Raw genomic sequence first — 22438 nt, forward strand, 5'->3', positions numbered from 1 at the left:
AGAAAAAGACGCCAAGTACCGATCAATAATTTTCCTTCACTGAATTCCTTATTGAAACATAATTTCCACTGAAATTTCAACATGGTTTCCGTGGTTTAAATGCCATTCAGCATAAAATCTCATTAAATCACACAAGCGGTCTACGAAAAGTATGAGCATGTATAAAACCAATATATAAGCATTACAAGCATTAGCCTTTCAAAAAGGGCTAGTCGACTCTTAGCTGATGAAAATGGAAAGTGCTCTCGCTTTGTAGATTTATTCATTTACTAGAATAACCACGTGCATCAATCAACAAATTTTACCACACACGTGAGGTCATACGTTATGAAGTAGTATATATCGTTTAATGTTGTTGTTTACGAAACTCCAGAAGATTCGACTATTTATAGATAAAAGTTACCTGTGTACCAATATCATGAATATGCATGATTAATGACCAGGCAAAATCTAATTGCTAAAATAGAGAGGAAAATTCCGATACTCTACGGGATTGAAGGACATTAACTAGGTTTGGATTGTCCTAACCAATCAATAAACTTTGATTATTCACGTCTCGTAATATCTTCGAATCAGGTAGCAAGAAAAATTCACGCACTGACTGTCCATCGTTCAATTCTTAATATCGACTCCTAGTGTCATATTCAGAATTACTACACTACTTAATTGATAACCTTGAAAATAATAGTTGAATAAATATATATGGATCGTCTTAGTTTACGAACTCTATAAACAGCATCTCTGCAACTTAAGTATGTGATGAAAATGAAAGGAAGCTAAATAGAGTATAGCGAAAACCTGTAGACAGCAACAGTTTTTTACAAGCAAGTTGCTGTTTACAGGTTTTCTTCTTTTTTTTTTTATATAGGACAAAGTGGGATCAATTCAAAACATTTACATAATTAAAACATTTATATGTTTCCTATCATGCTTTTCTTGATACAGGGTTGCTGCTAACACAAAAACTATTAAACCAAGTTTCCAAATGTTGAAGTTAAAAACATTACTGTGTACATTTTACGGACGCAATCAAAAGTTGATTGACCTTTATGAAATATCCATTTCACAAATGGTTTCGGATATGTTCCTAAGTGTCGTAACTACAATCCCGTTCCCTTTTCACGAACGTGGTCTACCGAATAAGACGATTAACCGGGTTTTTATTACGGGTGCCTCATGTTGAGCAGGATCTGTTTACCCTTCAGACGCACCTGAGAAAATTCCCACTTTTTTGGTGATGTTCGTGTTTATTAGTCTTTAGTTTTCTATGTGGTTTTTTTTGTACTTTTGTTTGTTTGTTTGTCTTTTTCTTTTTTAGCCATGACATTTTATTTTCGATCTATTAGTTTGAATGTCCCTCTATTATCTTTGGCTCCTCTTTTACAACCTTTGTCATAATACAAAAAAGAAAAGTTTTATCTAAAATAAATCCATTATAACTATTATAAAAAAAAAATATTCACGAGAAACACACTGTATTTATGTAATGTAAAACGACAGGATATTGTGTATCTAGCCTTGACAAAATAATCTTACACACATGTCAAAATATGTCAAAACATATATCTGCAATGAAATTACGCTTTTATCCATTTAATGGAATTAGATGCGACTGTCATACAATTAAGAGGTTTACCTAGCTATAAAACAATGTTTAATCTACCATTTTCTACATTAGAAATTACCTGGAAAACAAAGAATTTGATAGATGTTTTCAATTCGTGTGGTGTGTTTGAGCTTTGATTTTGCCTATTGATAAAGGACTTTTCGTTTTGAATTTTTGTTGGTGTTCGTTTTTCTTTTTTTTTTTTTTTTTTTTTTTTTTTTACCATTTTACGTTTTTTTCGTCACGTTCAAGACGGTTCTTTGTAAGATATTGATTATGGTACTCTTGTCAATTTATTTGTAATTGACAAAAATTCGTACTGTATATTTGCTGTAAAACATAAAATTTAACAGCACAAATATCAATATTGCTGTAGACATGTGTTTTTTTCTTAATTATTTAATACTGGAATACGATATAAATAGAAGAACTACGTAAGACCAATGTATCAGCTAGTTTATAATTCAGGACATTTTACCTATATTTTGTTGCAGAAACCTTGTTATATTTGTATTTTACTGTTGATATTACAACTATAATACATGGCAATCAAATGTGTTTTCACTCTAATCCATATGTCCTTGGCACTAATTATTTTAAAGAAGTGTGAATTCACGCAAAGAGATAGTGTCTCGTATTAAAATCTCATGTAACTTTTTCAAGTATCTTAGGGTAATTAAGCTATTTTGTTTTCATTTTCATTTCAAATTGACTATCATTTTCGGTTTGATTAGCATGATATACTTAAGCTGATTGCAGATATCAGCATGTGTATTAGCAATCAAAATGTCATTAACCATCCTTACGTTCAATTAAACATGAAGTATGTATGAAAATAAACAAATTAAACCGAAGTGTTTTCATCTCCTCAACTTTGTTTTCATTAAATTAAACATCGCACTTCATGACAAATGAATAAGTACTAACTGTACTTTTATGAATGGTCCACATCTTTCGCTCATTGATTTATGAGAAGTAGGGCATGTAATACTTTTTTAGTTAAAAGGGGATCAGTGGAGTTAATTAGTAGTGATTAGCCTCAGGTATTATTAGGATGGATGTAAGATTGATGTACTCATTTCATTATTATGCATTTTTATATTACATCTATAATTAAAACTTGTTTTATGGCTGTTGTTCTGTAAAAATAATGACATTTAGATAACTGGAAAATAAATGAGAGAATTAAATCACAGATGGTTATTTACGAATTTTCCCGGTTGATGAATGGATTTTTACAGAGCAAGACCGGCTTAGTAGGAAAACGGAAGATTGCTTAAGGGATAGTACTTTCTGGTCCAATAAATGTTTGTTATACAATATGATAAAATTAGGCGATTCTTATTTTTCTGTTTCTGTACTAAAAAATAAAATTCGTCATTTTGTATTTTTTTACGTGAAAGAAATACGGTCGAATTTAATCATGACATTTTATTAATTTTTAAATGAAATAATAAAATAATACTTTTACTAGGAAATGTTTTCATAATAGAATAAGAAAGAGTTTTTTGTTCTGATCGAGACAATCTGTCAATTCTATTTTTAATTCAAAGTTAAAAGAAATTTAAACAAAAAACAAAAAACAAAAAACAAAAAACCAAGTGACAATTCTGTAACTATTTTCAAAATCAAATCAGGTTGATAAGTACCATAAATATATACGTAGCACGATATTTTTAATGACTTTTGGAAAAAAAATCTTAAATAAATTAATTCCATCATTTCAAAATCAACCAGCTACACGAAAGACGCAAGAACGTATACACTTTTAATACCTCTATCTTTTCCTTAAGTCAATGCTCTATTTTAAGATATGTTTGTGAATACATGAGGAAGATATCCACCAAAGTTCTAATAAAGTAGATTTTAGAAATCAGAGTCCTTCAAAAATAAACTGTATAACAATGTTTTCCACTTCACCCTAAATGAGGTTCGTTTCTACAAAGAGTCAACCGTTCAACCAAATATATACAGAACTACGTTGGATATGTATATTTTATTGGTCTTTTGACAATTCATCTAATGTGGTTTAAAAAGTACAATGTACCATGCTACCAAAATAATATTTTCTTGTAAAGGTTAAATTTGTTTTTGTTTTTAGGTTTGTCACAACATGTATGCTTTGTTTTGTAAGTAACACGGAAATTTGCAAAATGCATTTTTTTACAGCTGAATGTTTGTCAAAAAGTGTTGATTAACGACGTTATCGTTATATTAGTCATAAAATACACATGATAAAGAAATATGAGGAAGTATTTCATTCCATAGGAGACAATATATAAGCATTTATAGACAACCGTACTGCCTTCACCAAGGAGAAAACCCCATACCATTTAGTTGGCTATAAAAACTCCCTCCATTAAAAATTCGAAATAATTCAATCGAGAAAACTAATGGTCTAATATATACTTAACAATGCACATATCTCTTGACGTAAATAAGTAACTGCAACAAAGTTACATGATATTTACTGGTGTTTGTTTAACAATTTACAACAATCAATATTGAACATAAAAAATTAACTAGAAAATATATTTTTGTTCTCTAGTTATACTGATAACTTTGAGTTTGAAGTCAGCGATCTGACCGACTAAAGTTCTACTCAAGGGAAGCAACTCTGTCATACTTATAAACTTACCAGTGTTTACAGAAACAGACGATAAAATTATTCATATGGTTAAATGTGATATAACGGAGTCTTTTCCGTTGAAAACATATAGGGGGTAGGATATACTCACCCTTCAGGTTCGAATGAAATTACCGTAGTTTGTGAAGTGATTTGTGTTGCACAGTCTTGCATTTTGTGAACGTTTGGTTTTTCTTTTCGCCGTCTTACGGGTACGTTTGTTCTGGTGAAGCTACACTTTCCCCTATTTTTGTTTGTTACTTATGACATGTCTTTTTATCAATTGACTAGAATTTGACAATCTGTAAACTACTGTCATCTTAATTTATTAGTTTTGGATGTACCATTTGTATGTTCTGCCTCTTTTTAAATAGACTAAGAAAGATATACTATACAGCAGTATTCTTTTTAAGTCAACTGTACAACACCACATATTCATTTCTTTGTAAGAGACTTTTTCCTACACATGCCTCTTAAAATATGTGATTTCAACGTTGTGTTTCTCTAAAAAGATAACTAATACTTGACATAAACGTATAAATGTATAAATAGACTGAAACTGAACTGTAAGACAAGAGAAAATAAATAAATGCATTATTTATTTTGCGATTGAACAACAGCATCTGCATTTGGAGACACATCTCGAAATTATTTAATAATAGAAATGCACAAGGATATGGGGTATCTATCCATGACACTAAATCAGTAAATACACAACAAAACACACAAGAACACAGAAGGAGCGGGTTTGTGTTGCTGTTCTTCATCTCAAAGTCACTGTGAGGCCTCAACACGAAACAAAACAAAAAACAACTCTCACCTGGAAGGAAATACGGGTTACTTCAATAATTGAATATAATGTAGAAGTACGTACACGTTAACCATGCTTTGGTATCCTGTTTCTGGTATATTAGATGGACCATCTAATTTAGCCAGATGACCTCCATTATCTTTACAATACTTCCCAGCCTCAGACCATGATAAACTTATGTTATATAACACATATTGTCTTGGTTCTAATAATGACAAGTCAACTTCTACAATGTATATAATTTAAAACTAGTGAATGCATTTGACATAAAAGAAGATGTTATGTGACCATATAATGTATACGGCAAGATCCTTCATTTTTTCAAATTGGCCTTAAATGAATGAGCGCTTTCGAGGTGACTGAACATTATAATTGTTTTCTGTATTATGTTTTTTTTTACTATTAGGAGATATTTGATATCAATGTTTATGGATATTTAAATCACTGAGAAATGGAATATTGATAAGAATCATGAACACGTTTTTAGAACACACTTAGATAAATTTAATTGACCATCTCACTTCAATCAAGAAGAAAGGATAAACATCGTTTGGTTGTGTTTTGACAACTTTCAGTTTCAGTTTCCGGTTCGAGCATTTTTCGTTAAATCCCTATATTCTAACGCCATCGTTCAATGATGTCATTTCATTTACAACATCTGACGTAAGGTAAATTATTTATAAAAGACCATAAATCATACGATGTTGGAGTAGGATTCGAACAGCCTAAACAAATCATGACGGTGTTTATCGGCTGACATGTGAATCTTACCACAGGCGTTTACTCAACACGTTTGAAAACGTACACTCATGTTTTATAATATAGGATATTGACTTTCAATAAGCGACTTAAGGCAATTCAAAATGTCATGTTGAATTTCAGACCGTTTTTTTTTAATTATATGTGAAACTGATATTATAACTTACCATGACCATCTGTTGGTGTATTCATAGGTATTGTCATTGTAGTACTGTGATATACCATATAAGTTGTTTGGTCTGACTCCTCGGATAATATAGTTGCTGTAACAATTTAAAAATCTACATTCAGTATATATCAGAACAAGGGACAACCGTTTGATAATAAATATCCTGCAGGAAACCTAAAGATATTATTCAAATAATTCATTATTTTATTACGAATGTTTGTAAGTCCGTCGTATGGCGTTACCATATATCCGTACAAACGTTACACCCGTTCATGTTAACAGATATATGTGTATATAGTGTTTATACTTTCTTTACATTAATGTAAATTACAACACAACTACTGTTCAAACAGTGATATTAGGAAGAACGATTGAAATCCACACTACGAACGTTTATGGTCACCATCACAGCTGGTTGAAGACTACGATATGACGATGTCTCAAATGACTAGTTTTATGATCTTTAGATGCCAATCCCTTTTCCGATTATGACATTTTGTCTGTGTCGGAAACCGCCAGTTGGGTAATGCATGCAAAGCAGGACTAGCTTACACTGACGACGAATCAAGTACTCATTCGATTTACCTCTTTCTATTCTTTCCTTTAAGGATGTACTTTGAATATTGAATAAATCAAGAATTTAAAATCAATACTATAATTCAGGAGAGCATTGGTTTAGGATCAAACTAAGCAAACAATATTGGTAGGTCACGAAGCTCCTTTTCTTATATATTTGATTTTTAAAATATGGCTGTAAAAAGCTGACTCGGAAAAGAAAGAAAATCAAGAAAATCAAGAATCTGATTAAATTTTAGGATATGACCTTTTATAAGCTATTAAATCTTATATGAAAAGATAAATAGGTGTTATTGGGCAAAACATACCGCCTTTTATCCTAGGGAATAACAACAAGGAGTCCAAACATATGACACAAATTCCAAAACCTCACCTATGTACATTCTTAAGTTGTCACTTGTTAAGGGTATTTCTGCTTAGAATTTTCCTTAGAATTTGTTATTTTTTTGTTGTTATTTTCCCCCTTATTTAACCACTGTTCATTTTTTCACAGATGTGTCGAGTTTTGTGATTGGATAACCAAACAGAATAGACCTTCTTTCTCAATTGGAACTTCAATAACGCGAATCAAAATGAACGGCACTATAGGACGTTATCTTAGTCTACATTAAGGTTAAAAAATGTGAGATGCTACAAACGGTAAAAAAATTAAATAGAAGTGCATGTTTAACTTAAAGACCTAATATTAAATTAATTTTTGAACATTTTGTACAATAAAGTATTGCATAAACGAGAGAAAGTTGTTTTTAATGCAAATAAATAAATATTTCAAGAATTAGAAAATATAAGGCTGAGTTTAAGGTGGTGAAAATACATACAATCATTTGATAAACCATTCATTCAGGTTTGAAACAAGTATTTATTATGACATACCCGACAAAACCTTAGCCGGAATGATATCACATCATATACGCGTGTCCTGTTTAAAACCTGAATATCGTATAATATTACTGGTTTGAAAATGTTACCCTCATACCTGTAATGACTAATTCAAACAGTGTTATTCATCACGTTTTCTCCTTGCAGAATTGCATGGGCATTTTTACTTAATATGCATGGTGCTATATATTTCGTTAAATACAACTTACAGGTATAACATGTTTTATGATAATAGTCCCAGCTTTTGTCAAAATATACAAAGCTCTCCGATGCTGTCCATCGATTAACATCGTTCAGTTGACAAAATTGGTTTACTGTATTGTATTCAAATGACCAGCATTCAAATTCTGTCACATGACTGCATACGTCTTTACATCTCTCTAGACTCGTTCTGGTCAAGCTGAATTTGTTATGTCCAACAATACTTGCTTGGTTATAGATTCTGAAGTAACAGCTACCTGTGGGATTATGTTTTAAAGACATCATTTTATTAATTATGAATTAAAGGTAGAACTAATAATTCGGATGATGAGCAAGGTTAAATACGATGAACACTCAATATGAAAAGTTGGCAATGACCTCACAAGTAGCATGTTGTTTTTTGTTTGTTATTTACACAAATATAATTAACCTTTTTTTATTTCCATTTGATTTTGTCAACATAGTTTTTCTTTTCGGTCACACAAATGCTTAATAAATTTTCTTTGATCTGAAAATAGCTTGAATTCTATAATTTTGTATTTAAATCAGTATGGTGCACTTTAAGGACTACATAATTAATGGAAACTGCATGACATGGAAAGTAATTACTTAAATCTTATGAATAATTGAAATGATTTTTCCGACGTCACACATTAGCGAAATTAAATATTTATTTTTCATCTAAATAACAAAAAAAAATCCAATTTAAAAAAAGATTGTATCCAAAAAAAAAAACACAAAATCGAAGACAGTTTGGTAGGTGTTGACTGTTTTGAGCGACTAGTTGCCTAACTGCATATAAGTTTTGTGAAGTATATACAGTACAAGCATATTTCAGACGAATTGTGCACATCCTGCTACAAGCATGACATTTGGCATAGATCTTCCTCAACTATTACTCTTTCATTTCAGATAGGGAGGCATTTGAAAAAAATGTCTCACTTCCAGTCAAATCCAAAATGGCGGACATCATACTTAAATCAGGCCTATATCGAAGTCTATTAAGTGAAAAGCTGTTATTATCATGCTACTAACATAATATTGGGTATCAACCTTTGTTTTGTACTACTTTTGGATATATGCTATAGATAAGATGTCTTCAAAAACCCTACTTTCGGTAAAATCCAACATGAGGGGTATAGTACTACAATAAGCTTTGTTTTAGGAAGTGTCATTGAAATGTGATTTAATGTATTGCTACTATCATCACACTGGGCAGGAACCTTTCTTTTGTGCCTCTCATGGATACAATGTATAAGACATATCTCTTTAAAAACCTTACTTCCGGTAAATTTTAGAATGGCGGTCATAGAAATATCAATTTTCTATTTTAATATTCAACTTTTTTCAAAATGTAAAAAAAATGTTTTTTGTTGGGTTTTTTTTTGCTTGTCATTAAACTATTGGCTTCTAGTTATCCTCAAAACCACTAATTTTTTTCTAATGTAAATTTTTAAATCACACTTCCGGTATTAAAAAACCCAATATGGTGGAAATTTCAAAAATGAGTCCTCAATACATATCTTTGATTTAGAGTTTTAGATAGATTGGTTAAAACAAAATAAAATTACTGAAGTACTCAAACATTTTTCAAATTATTACTATTTGGCTGAAAATACATGTTTATTCACAGTCACCAAATGTAAACAAAACGGTGCCCGAGAGACCCGATTTTCCACATTAACAACGACCGCGACATCCTCTGTATTTGTATCTGTATGAATGCGTTGTCAATACCAATTCTGGCTTTAATATAACGGTTTGAGAGAGTGCCGCCGATTTATTGACGAGCGCGCAGTAAGAGCAGATTTGACGCTCTATACGCTTGATGTGCGCACTACAGTGTCGTCTTGCTGATTCGACGCGATCACTGTCTTTACAAAGAATGAGTTTGAGTATTGTGGTGTTTTGCTGAGTGAAATGTCAAAACACTTAGAGTGATTCTTTACTTGCTTTTCCACAATATTTGTTGCGTGGTATTCTTCGAACTTCTTTGCAGTTATGCTTCTCTTAGGACGTGCTTTTTGGAGAAAATTCGTTTGGTTCAATAGTGGCAATCAGCCCCTAAACCACTTTGTACATAAATATCAACATCTAGCTTGTTCGTCTTGCAATTGTCTGGAGGTCTTGTAGTTCCTTTTTGGCAAGCATATTGGAGACACACCCGTCCTCTCTTGACTTGTAACCTATGGTGATAAATCTTGCTGCTTGACGTTGTATCCTTTCTAGCTTATTTATGTTTGTTACCATGTTGGGGTCCCATACTATGGCTCCACATTCCATCGTTGATGAACGAGCGAGATGTAAGCTGTTTTTTGCAATCTTGTGGGCAGTATTTCAAGTTTCTTCTTTGAGAGCCTAGTGTTGCATTTACTTTCTTTGCCACGTTTAATATGTGGGTGATCCATTTGAGGTCTTCCGAAATTTGTAGGCATAGGTATGGGTTATGCTTGACTTGTTGTAGTATGTGTCCATTTAAACTATAGATTTTATGGCTTTTGTTTCTGATGCTTAGGATGGAGCATGTTTTGACATTAAACCGCATTCCAAAGTACATCCACAATGTACAAGCTTCTGACAAAATGATGAGGCCTTCGAAAGAGTTATTTAAAAGTTATCCTCTCTGTTCCTTCGTCATTCATAAGCGCTTGAACTGGGTATCATAATAGTCAATTCCAAGCTCGTCCCCCTAAACACCTGCCTTAGTATATTGCACGTTTTACCCTCAATTAGTCTTCCCTTTTGCGCAAATAGTTATTTTCTTGATTCGTTAACCATGTTTTCCCCATCTGATAAGTTTGTGTGCTTTTACAGTTAAGCCACGGTGATTTAGGCTGATCAATCATCATTCTTTATGTCAAAGTTACATCTTCAAATGCCATCAATGTCTCCCACGCAGTCTTATTTTCCTTTTCAAGCAATCAGAGAACCGTATCACAACTGGTAAATACACGGAGCACAATAAGTGTGTGTAATCACGAATGCTAGGTGCATTTGTAAATATATTTATCCAAAGCTTTTTGCCCTCCCAAACACAATCCATAGTTCGTCTACCCCTGTCACGGAATAGCGAAACAATAACGACTATTCGAATCATGACTCGTGCAAGTTCGTGGTTCATTGCATCAAACACATGCACCATGATTATATTGTCAGCCTCTTAATGTGAACATGGTGATAAACTTGAAATACATCTCGAGGTAGATAAGATAGAATATCCTGAGCATTTGTATAAGAAGCCAGAGCTACATTTAGGGGAAAGGGAATACACTGACGAATCAAGACTCAAAACAAAATTACGACAATAAGAAAGAACTTTCAAGTTTTCATTCGGAACAGCTTGCTCGATAGATTTTGAGGGAAAAGGTAGTTGTAGCAACAATTACTCAGGATTTTCTGTGCTATCCATCACATGGTGATGTTTCAAGCTTAGCATCATGTTCACGTAAAGAGGCTGACACTTGAATCAAGATGCATGTGTCTGATGCAGTGAAACACAGACTTAACTGAGTCATGACTCGAACATTCGATACTGATGTTGCTGTCATTGCGGTTTCTCTTTTCAGTGACCTAGGGACAGACAAACTTTGGCTTGCATTTTGAAGTGGGAAAAGCTTCAGATATATATCTATCCATGACCTTTCAAATACACTAGGTATTGAGATATTACACGTTTGCTGGAAAAGGAACTGCGTCGGTGACATGGATGGTGTTTAAAGATGTGACTCTATCATTTAGAATGATGATTGATCAGCCAACATCACCAGATATGGATTTGACAATGTCATTGATAGAACGATACGTGGTTTTGTTGTACGATCGAACAAACTTATCAGATGGGGTTAACGAAGCAAGAAAAAATGTGTATTTGGAAGAGGAAATACTTATTGAGGCTATTCCCACGACTCGGTCTAGTCTTTTTCAGCAAGTAAAACGTGCAATATACCATGACGGATGTGAATGAGTAACAAGCTTGGTATTGGTTCCTTTTCTAACTAGTCCATCCCTTATGAATGGCGAAGGGGAAAATATCAGCCATGGCACCCTTTTCAACAACTCTTTTGTGAGGCCTCTTAATCTTATCAGGAGATTGTACATTATAGGTGTAGGAAACAATACCACGATCTTTGTTAATTTGGAAAATAAGCTCTCCTATTGTGAGTAAACATGTATATGCGGCCATAAATAAGTCATTCTAAAGATGTTTAACAACTTTAGTGATTTTATTTTGTTTTAATCAATCTATCCAAAACTCTACATCGAATATATGGATTGAGTATTTATCTTCGTAATTTTCGCCATATTGATTATTTACCGGAAGTGTTAATTTTGTATTGAATCATATGCAATTGAATAGAATTAGTGGTTTTGAGGATGACTTAAAGCCAAAAGTTTAATGACAACCCCAAAAAAATCATTTTATTTGCAGTTTGAAAAAAGTTGAATATAAAAATGAAAAATTATCAATATTTCTACGTCCGCCATATTGGATATTACCGGAAGTAAGAGTTTTAAAGACATATGTCTTATACATTGTATCCATGAAAAGCACCAAAGAAATGTTCCTGCACAATATAATGATAGTAGCAATACTTTAAAACACATTTCAATTATCCTTCCTAAAAATAAGCTTATTGTAGTACTATATCAGTCATGTTTGATTTTACCGGAAGTAGGGTTTTTGAAGACATCTTATCTATATCATATATCCAAAATTAGTACAAAACAAAGGTTTGTACCAAATATTATGATAGTAGCATGTCAATAACACCTTTTCACATACTAGCCTTCGATATTGGGCTAATTTAAGTATGATGTCCGCCTTTTTGGATTTTACCGGAAGTGAGGCTTTTTTTTCAAATGCCTCCCTATCTGAAATGAAAGAGAAATAGTTGAGGAAGGTCTATGCCAAGTTTCATGCTTGTAGCAGGATGTGCACAATTTTTCACAAAGCCGCCGTACCTGAGGAAACCAGCCAGTTATAGAACTTCTTAAAAATCAGTTTTCATTCGTGATGGCGGGAGGTAGAATGTTACCTAGTGTTCAACAGCCATAGAGACCGATTTATATTTTTATAAAAAAAAATCTCATTTTGTATCTTTTACACTCCAATGAAGATACCAAATACTGAAAGTCAAATCACCTGTTTTGTATTGACAAAAGAACGGTAACTTAATGTCACACAACTTTGGTTCCAGAATTGCGTCCATTGTTAATCTTGCAGACATACATCTATCAAATGGAGGCGCTCGTTTCCATGGTGATGACGTCAGTTCTGTACCATCATCCCACACCCATGTGTTATTTATGTTTGACAAACCAATCCACACGGATATATTTCTGTAAGATAATTTCACCACAGTAATGTTAACTATATATCTTAAAGCATGCTTTCACTTACATGTATTTGAATCATGTCTTGTTTCCCGGTATTATGAAATCACTTAATGAGACTGATTTATCTGATTTGAACTTGCCATGTACAATTTGACAGGTACCATTTACCGAGCAGGATATGCGAACCTTATGGAGTATAAGAGATACAACAAATATGATTGGTTTTATGTATATTAAAGAACTTTTTATACTTTCTGAAATACACAGGTACAGCAGGCGGGTTACAGTTATAGTGTATCTTAATTTGAATTTTGTGGTTTTTGTTTAAAGCAGTTTGGCATAAGTATTACATGATACAGTATATTCACAATGACAACACAATATAATGCCACTTTTAAACAAGGATGAAGTATAGTTGTATTTCAAATCAATGCAATTAGTGGCAAAAATAGATAATACATATCATTTTCTCACGATCTAATGTATCAACAGATTTTCCAACGACCCGAATCTATTTTTTACACGCTTATGATGCCGTCGAAGATAATTGATAATATAATCGGCATAATTGTGTTTTTTCTGTAAATAATTTAATAGTTCTCATTGGTTTTATTATATAAGTTAATTGTCATTCCAAATCATAATTGCTGTAATTTTATGTTTTCAAATTGTAAACGATTTTGAGAAAATTTCAATATTTAACAGGTGATAAATAACTTGTTTCTTCCCACACATTTGCACATTATGCTGTGAAACTGAAATTATCTCTATGTGAATACAACTTTTACAGATATTTTCAGATAAAATAATAAAATGGAGCTCGATTTGGCTGCATATCGTTTTGAAAAAAATATTTATTCAAAGTCAAACATATATAAATAGCTTTCATTTAACGAAAAGTCATTATGATTTAGTGAGAATCAATTTACTGTAAGATGATAAACAATAATCGAAAATTTTGCGTTTTTTCTACTTATTAGGCTCTCAATGACCTTTTTTCAAATTTACAAGTAAGCCAATGGTATAATTTAAAGTAAAAGTCAGGCATTGTGAACAGGTTTTTACTCCGTCTGTCGAACTGAAATACGTATCTAAAATGATGAGACAGATGAAGGGCAACCGTTATCTTTATAGTTTTTCTTTTTTAAATGTTAATATGAGATATGTCTCTACCTTTCTATTTACATACCTGTCTTTGATTCTGATCAGAATGCTGACTTATTGCTTTGGCAATGAAAAACCCGTTTTGATAAAAAAAAAAATAAAAAAAAAAAATCCGTCATTTTTCCAATCTTATTTAAAATTTAAAAAAAACAAAACTAATAAGCATATTAAGATTTGACCACATTCAAAGACTATCGTGGACTTAACGGTATAGGTTTTTCTCAATTGTTGAAGACCGTACGATTGCCTGCAATTACCTTAGTGTATAGTTGTCTCATTGGCAATCATACCATATCTCCTTGTTTGTATATGCCTTTGTATTAGAATTATTACCTTAACGATGAAATATCAGCAATGATTTCAGGAATAATATAATTTTTGATAATGGGAAGAGTTCCACCATAACTTCTACAAATATCGCTGGCTGTCTTATAATTTCTCTGTTCTTGGTGATAAACCAAAGTATATCCAAAATCAGAAGCAAAATGGGAACCAATCTCTACGGAAAGAAATCAAAAATTAGTTAGTCAAATAGACAGTACTAAGGAGAAGATATAACACTTATATACATTGATCAAAATGCAATTGATATATTTTAACCTGAACAAATAACCCGTAATTGGAACTTTACACTATTTGAGTATCAATTTACATGATTTTATCCTACAATTGGGTGTCCAACTATACAGATACAGCCCTACAGATATCGCTATGCTGTATCTGTATACTATACAGATATCGCTTTAAAGCTCCGCCCACTGCCGGACTGGGTATTGTTTGAACCTGTGTGACATCAGAATGTGTATTCCAGTTGCATTCCAATGACAATGACAATTGTCGATTTCAGAACTTGAATGTGTATGATTGTGTTACAAAATCAACCATGTCAATTTCAGCATGCATGTTTAGTGAATGTCAAGTCTGAAGCGTAGGACAACTCGTACACTTCTGTTTCAAATTTGACAATGTTTTGTTATTTGTTTTTACTGTTGAAATTAGTTGGTATGTTAAAATAGATAATTATTCACTTTGAGCGATGTCGAATTGTTAACTATTCGAGATTCTTTTTTTGCGAACCCGTCTTCAGCGTAATGTGTGATTTTGATATGACTACGCGGGCCTCAAGGGATTACAAATCGAAAATAAATGCTAATTATTTTAGTTTTTGTTTCTTTCAAAACACAAACAATGTACAGAATGAATTGCAGGATAAAGACAATAACTGTTTAATGTCTTTAAATATCAGCTGTGTTTGTACTCGGCTCGAAACAGGTGTAGTAGCTCGCTATAAGCTCGCATACACCTTGTTTCCTAGCCTCGTACAAATACATCTGATATTTAAAGACACTAAACAGTTATTGGCTATATGTAGGTCATATATACTACTCATTCAATGGTCTAGTATCGTCCAATGAAATTTCGACATGTTTATATTTCTGGCATCACGTGCACTTCCTACTCTTTTGATCTTTACATTGCATTTGTAAAATATTGTTATTTAATTAACCCAATGACAAAACAATTAGCACCAACAAAATGACAATCCTGTCATTAACTAGTGACAAAACAATTAACAAGAATTAACTTATTTGTTTTGTGATAGAAGCAAATAAATATAAGACATACTTTAACTAATTTTTCTATATTTTTAAACATGTACTTCATGTTTTATTACCTTTTACAACAGTAGATATGCTCAAAAGTTGTATAATGGGCCAATAACACATATTCTGAAACGATAAAAAAAGAGAGAGATATTGTCACTAGTTAAAAGAATAATTTGCACAATATAGGATTACCATAAGTTGCTTTTGTAGGAAATAATATTTATTAATTGAATTTGTCACACAAGTATGGAATTTGTTTATATAAAACACATAAATTTGGTACTAACCACATCCGAATTGAAAAAGATAGATAAAGAAAAGTACTGATTTTTAAAACTGCAACCAACAATGAAAAAGGGATTATCTACACCCACAAACAACAAGCAGTTTATAAAATTACATATATAGACATTCTTCTCACATACATGGTCTATCTGTTAAATATGAATAGTCCTTTACAGAATAAATCAACAATATGACAAAAAAAGAATGAAAGCATGTTGTTCGCTGTCATTATACATTTTTTGTGGTATATCTATTATTCATTGTTATACTTGTTATTTTTTGTGTATTCGTTGATCATATCATATGCAAAACTTTATTTGAACTTGGCATTATGATCAAGTTAATTCATTACCTTGTTTGATATTTAGTATAATATAACAATAATGTGATAACATTTATTATACGTAGTAGTGGCTTCCAGTTCAAAACAATAAGGTGATGTTGCTTAATATGGTATGCTAGACAACTTTGAACCATATATTTCATTAAGTATTTACTGTAGATTGTCAGTATAATTCAAATTGTTGAAAAAATATATCAAAATGCTTACTTAACTGATTAGGACGATTTCATTTATTCAGACGGGACTGTATATTGTAGACGATTGTTTATTGTCATCTGTTAGTGTCTTCAGTAAAAAAAATATCATGTTTTTTACTATCTCCATGTCGCAAACCCCATGTCTCTCTTTATTCGTAGATAATATAAAATACATTTAATTTTCAGCGTTATCATTTTCCTAATTTCGACCATTTGAATATCTCTTTATAAATGCATAGTAAAACTTAATCGTTCTCAAATCGATCTTTTAAATCTACTTTAAGCTGATATTCAGATTCTTCATTCTTTCATGGCCTGTTTCGATTGATTTGTGCACTATATTGCAACTTTAAGCTAACGCAGCGTAACGGACTATCATTTAATACATCTAATACCCCACGTCAAGACACACATCAGTTGAGATTCAAGGAATAAAACAAGAATGCATGAAATAAGTTAAGTCGAATATGGGTTTGGTAAATCTCCTTTACATTCATTTCCTATATTAAATTGCCTTGATGATATTCATTTAGTAAAAGTAATTTAACTAAACAAATATTTCAGTATTTAAACGAATAATAAATATTATCAGATTTGCTTTTAAAAAAAATCTTTAAAAGAAATTAAAGATAATAACCTTTTTGAACTAAAGACAATTTCTTTATTAAAGCCTATATTAATAATGATATAAACTGTTTTTCAGAAACACTCTACTTTGATAAAATCCATGTATTTGCTTGCTTTTGCATAAAATGATATATGAAGTGACCGTCAATGATCCAACAATAATCAAGTGTTTGAACAGATGAAATATTTTTATACTGCTATGTCTTGATCGGTTTATGAGATTTAAACATTTGTAGACTATTGTTGTCTATATCTTGTTCTCGAATTTTTGCGCTATTTTTACATTTCTTGATCGGTGTGAGAAAAATATTTCTTCTCACTAGTGAAAAATCTGTTCTCGATAAATGATTGGAGGAAGATTAATTGTAAAGTTAAATTTTCTTGGTTTCTTTTTGATTTTCCTATTGGGACGTCATTGAAAAGGGCGACCATGCCTGATGACGTCACATAAAAAGTACACAACTTTCTTCAAAAAGGAAGGATAAAAATCATAAGAGAAGCAGATTCCACCACTATAACTCGGCAAGCCCCTCGCTTTAAATATAAAAATTTAACTGTCTCGAGTTGAGAAATATCGTAACACACTTGTTGCAGTTGTGGAATCTATATTTCTAAAATACCCCAAACCTATATAATTCATTTTGATAATTTGATAGAGATTATCAAAGATCAGTCGTCAACATCATATTCCCCGACTATCTTTAAAATAAGCCTTAAAAAGGTAGCTGATGATAATGCATGCTTCACAACAAAACACTTCTAGTATTTACTCTCTAAAATTTTCATTTAAAGGCAACAGTAGTATACCGCTGTTCGAAATTCATAAATCGATTGAGAGAAAAAAAACAAATCCGAGTTACAAACTAAAACTGAGAGAAACACATCAAATATAAGAGAAGAAATACAAAACAACAGAAACACAACACTAAAATGTAACACACACAGCAACGAACTTTAATATAATAATGGCCATTTTCCTGACTTGGTACAGGAAATTTTAAGAAACAATAGTGGGTTGCACCTGGTTTTGTGGCATGCCAAACCTTCCTCTTTTATAGCAATGTTAACATTAAAATGAAAACATTACATGACATGACTACAATCATCACGTATATCAGGATTAAAATGTAGTATTTGCGCCAGACGCGGGTTTCGTCATGAAAAGACTCATCAGTGACGTTCCAATAAAAAATGTTAGAGGCCAAATAAGTACGAATTTGAAGAGCATTTAGGACAAAAAAAATCTAAAAAGTTTGCCAACAGCTTATATAATATACAAGCATAAATAACTGAATGAATGCTATTACATATATCCGATTTTTTTTTCATTCAGAAACTTTAGATAACATCCATTTAAATATTGTCCTTCTTTTCTTTTGGAAAATATGTAAAACGAATAAATGTTATCATGATATTGTGATATAAGGAATTATAATTTATTGACATTGTATTAATTTATTTCAACTGTTCATCTTAAACACATTAAAAATCTCTTTCTTTGAACAAACCTTAAATGGAATTATTCATTTGTCTCTCATAATACTTATGATTCAAGCTTTCGTGTTTAAAAAAGATAAATTGCAAAATTATAATGGGAAAAAGAAAATAATTAAACTTAGACTTCAATCGTCCTTTTGAACAATTGTTAGGATTCCCAGTAATACATTTACTTACATACACACCAGACACATGCAAGTATTATGAGTTGCTCTAGTGTAAAGTGAAATTATGTAAGGGGTGGGACAAAGATAAGATGCCTCTTGCTGGTATATGTAGTGTCATTCTTAAAGATTGGTTTTAAGCTATAATCTACTAGTAACTATAAAAATAAAGGTAAAATACAACAATACAAAAATCAGGGGGAAATTCAAAACGGAAAATCCCTAATCAAATGGCAAAATCAAAACATCAAGCACATAAAACGAATGGATAACATCTGTCATATTCCTGACTTGGTACAGTCATTTTCTTTTTGTAGAAAATGTGTAATTAAACCTAGTTTTATAGCTAAATCTCTCACTTGTATGACAGTCGCTTAACATTCCAAAAACATTGCGTTCAAGGGGTTAAACACCGAAGACAAACAGAATTATCAATAATAATAAAGGTACAAATTTTACTGCACCAGATGCATCTTTCGCCATGGCGTTGTCAGTTTATTTTCTATCTATGAGTTTGACTCTCCCTCTGGTATTTTTTGTCCCTCATTTTAATGTCTATGTAGTGATGAATTGCGCTAATATACTAAAAAATTGTATTTGAAAAATCTAAAACCAAATGTAAATTTTTCACAAAAGTATAGCCAAAAAAAGACACGGAATCAAGCATTGCTCGAGAGGAGAGCACATTACTTCATTTAATATTATTTCCAAAAATTTAATACAGCAAATTGCAGTATTTTAATGCTTGTTGAAAAGTCTACACTACTGGGCTACTGATACCCTCTAAAAATTACATAAAGATTGAAATTAATTTTATTGTTTGCCGTTAAATTTCTTTTCATATTTAAGGATTCGTATCCAAGTACGCTTGATAGTCATCCTGATAAATCATGAAAAACTATTAAATGAATAAATTCTTTTAAAAAATAAGAATCATTGTATGCATCATGTCGTTTTTACTTTTTTAAGAAATAAATTGCATAGAAATCAATTTTTATACAAAGCTATTGACAAATTGATATTATTTTTTGAAAAATCAAGTATAACGGAGTTATGAATTTAGATATTTTTAAATCATGCATTATTTTCTTTCATCACTTGAACACATTTATTTTTTATCTTTGATAAATGTCGTACGGAATTATTCATTTATCATTTTGTGTCCCATTGGTGCATTAAAATGCAGATACTTGAAAAGCATGCTTTCATGTATAAAACATTAAATAAAAAAGGAAGTACACGTTAATCGTTCTTTGGAATATGACTATTGATATAATTTCCATGTAATGTATTAATCGAAACAATAAATATCAATTAAAAGAAAATACAGGATTTTTCTTCTATTTGTTTAACAAAGCTGTGTTACGACCTACGCTCTTTAAACATGCCAGGCATTCTATTTTCTTTCATAACTTCACACCAAGCTGCACTGGGGTCGGGTTAAGGATTATTTGTAAAAGATAAGGGACTTCCGCATGCATGTTACTTTGTTCAATTTCCAACAGCAATTCGAAGAACCAGTCTCAATCATTTTGTTTTATTTCCTCGGTTTCGGTTTCTTGCCTCGATTCGTCTTCTTAAACAATTCACGAAATTTGATCATCGGTTAAAATTGTTTAAATTTGTAAACAAAAACAAAATAATTTGTTTATCTGTTATTCGTTTACTAGTTGTCAGATTATAGAATATAAGAAATAACTTCGATCCAATACAATAAATACGACCATCCTTTAAGTTGAAACGGACAATGTAATAGTTAAAAGTTTTTAATAAAAGCTAAGGTATTTTCGAGGATGTATTCGGAAATAGTAATTTTTAAACGTTTTTGTTTTCTTTGGTTTTCTTGTGGGTGAGGCTTAAATATACCCACTAATTGAATTGAGCTTACACAAATCTTGCATTAACATATATAATCATCTATTTAAAGTTTGTTTATGAAATATGTTGTCAAGGAATCCCATTTCCATCTGATTAAATGTTTCAAAAATTGACACAAAATAATTTTGCGTAAAATATAGTATTCTAACTCATACAATGTTTCTGAAGACGCAAAGTTGAAAAAGAACTTAACAGACGTTATCAAAGAACTATTCCATTGTTTCTTTTTATAATAAGTTAAAAGACAAACAATGTAATTGGAAAGTTATTGATTCTACCCTTGAACTACATCTTATTATTTAATAGGAATTGATTTTCATTAAATGGCGTTTTTTTCTAATAGTACATGGATGATTAATCTAAGGATTTATATTGTTCGCAAAGATATATAAAAACATTAAAAAAAACCATAAAAACTATCGTTGCTAGCGAAGCTAGTACATCAGTAGCGTTATTAAAGTGTATACAGATGCCAATAAAAAGCTTTCTTATTACATTTAAAACTTAATACAAAATTCGAAATTACAAACGTACAATCACATATTATTTGAAATTCCATGTCAAATGACGGGTTAGCTAATTATCGCACTCAATTCAGAATTATAGCAATAGGTATAAAAGAGGGACGAAAGATACCAAAGGGACAGTCAAACTCATAAATATAAAACAAACTGACAACGCCATGGCTAAAAATAAAAAAGACAAACAGAAAAACAATAGTACACACGACACAACATAGAAAACTAAAGAATAAACAACACGAACCCCACCAAAAACTTGGGGTGATCTCAGGTGCTCCGGAAGGGTAAGCAAATCCTGCTCCACATGTGGCACCCGTCGTGTTGCTTTTGTTGTGATTATATTATAAACAATCCGATACCAAGAACACTCAAAATCAATTGTTAACAAATGTATCATTTATAAACCATTTAATTTCTTTCAATGATGTGAACCTTGCAGATGAATAGGGTATAAAAATTGTAAATTGAATTTCTCTTATTTAATAGTATAAGACTTGCCTTGATATGTCGCAATAGAAATAATAAATAAAGGCAACAGTAGTATACCACTGTTCAATAGTCATAAATTGATAAGGTAGCAACATACATTAAAGCGAAAACGATAATTTGTCCCCATAAATTTTACCATCCCTTTTTCTTTGCTTTCATATAAATTAAGATTACTGTTTGTGTCATATATGTGCATATGATTATAACCAGTATCTTCCATAGATTTTATATCGAGTAGTTGAAATGGTCAAATATCATTTCGTTATTATGTATCCAGTGCAACCACCTGCATGCATTTGCTATCAAATTTATGAAAAAGGGGAGTAGATTTCACATATTCCCCGACATTTGGTCAACAGTCATATTCCAGTCCCTTGTAGTGTTACATTTTCTGAAATTATTTACAAATCGTATGTCGTTCGTCTAATTTTTTCTTTGTAAACATTGCGTATAAAATATTGTGTAAAACTTTAAACATTACTAACATGTCATGGCCTCTCAATCGATTTATGACTTTCGAACAGGCCCGTCTGGCAAGAAAGTTTTAAGTACAGTCAAACAGCTGTCTAAAATGATTTTTTTACTCAATAACTTTCTTATTTTAAAAAAAAAACATGGGCGTAAATGCGAAACCTCAATCCTAACTTTGTATTGCAACCTTAAGCGAAAACAAATCTAGGTTACAAACTAAAACCAAGGAAA

The 22438-nt window shown here is 31.5% G+C and overlaps 1 protein-coding gene across 1 annotated transcript in view; it reads right to left on the reverse strand.

The window, feature by feature from the left end:
* The window catches only part of LOC139519506 (uncharacterized), a 33730-nt gene that overhangs the window by 4750 nt on the left and 6542 nt on the right, over window positions 1–22438 (reverse strand). Inside the window, exons 2-7 of the mRNA XM_071311628.1 lie at window positions 15804–15858; window positions 14462–14627; window positions 12771–12967; window positions 7636–7884; window positions 5970–6065; window positions 5107–5269 (exon numbers count right to left, since the gene is read on the reverse strand). Of these exons, the coding sequence (XP_071167729.1) occupies window positions 5107–5269; window positions 5970–6065; window positions 7636–7884; window positions 12771–12967; window positions 14462–14627; window positions 15804–15855 (923 nt within the window). The 5' untranslated portion in view covers window positions 15856–15858. The remainder of the gene's footprint in view (window positions 1–5106; window positions 5270–5969; window positions 6066–7635; window positions 7885–12770; window positions 12968–14461; window positions 14628–15803; window positions 15859–22438) is intronic.

This window comes from Mytilus edulis, chromosome 4, assembly GCF_963676685.1.
Source record: "Mytilus edulis chromosome 4, xbMytEdul2.2, whole genome shotgun sequence".
Taxonomy (NCBI): Eukaryota; Metazoa; Mollusca; class Bivalvia; order Mytilida; family Mytilidae; genus Mytilus; species Mytilus edulis.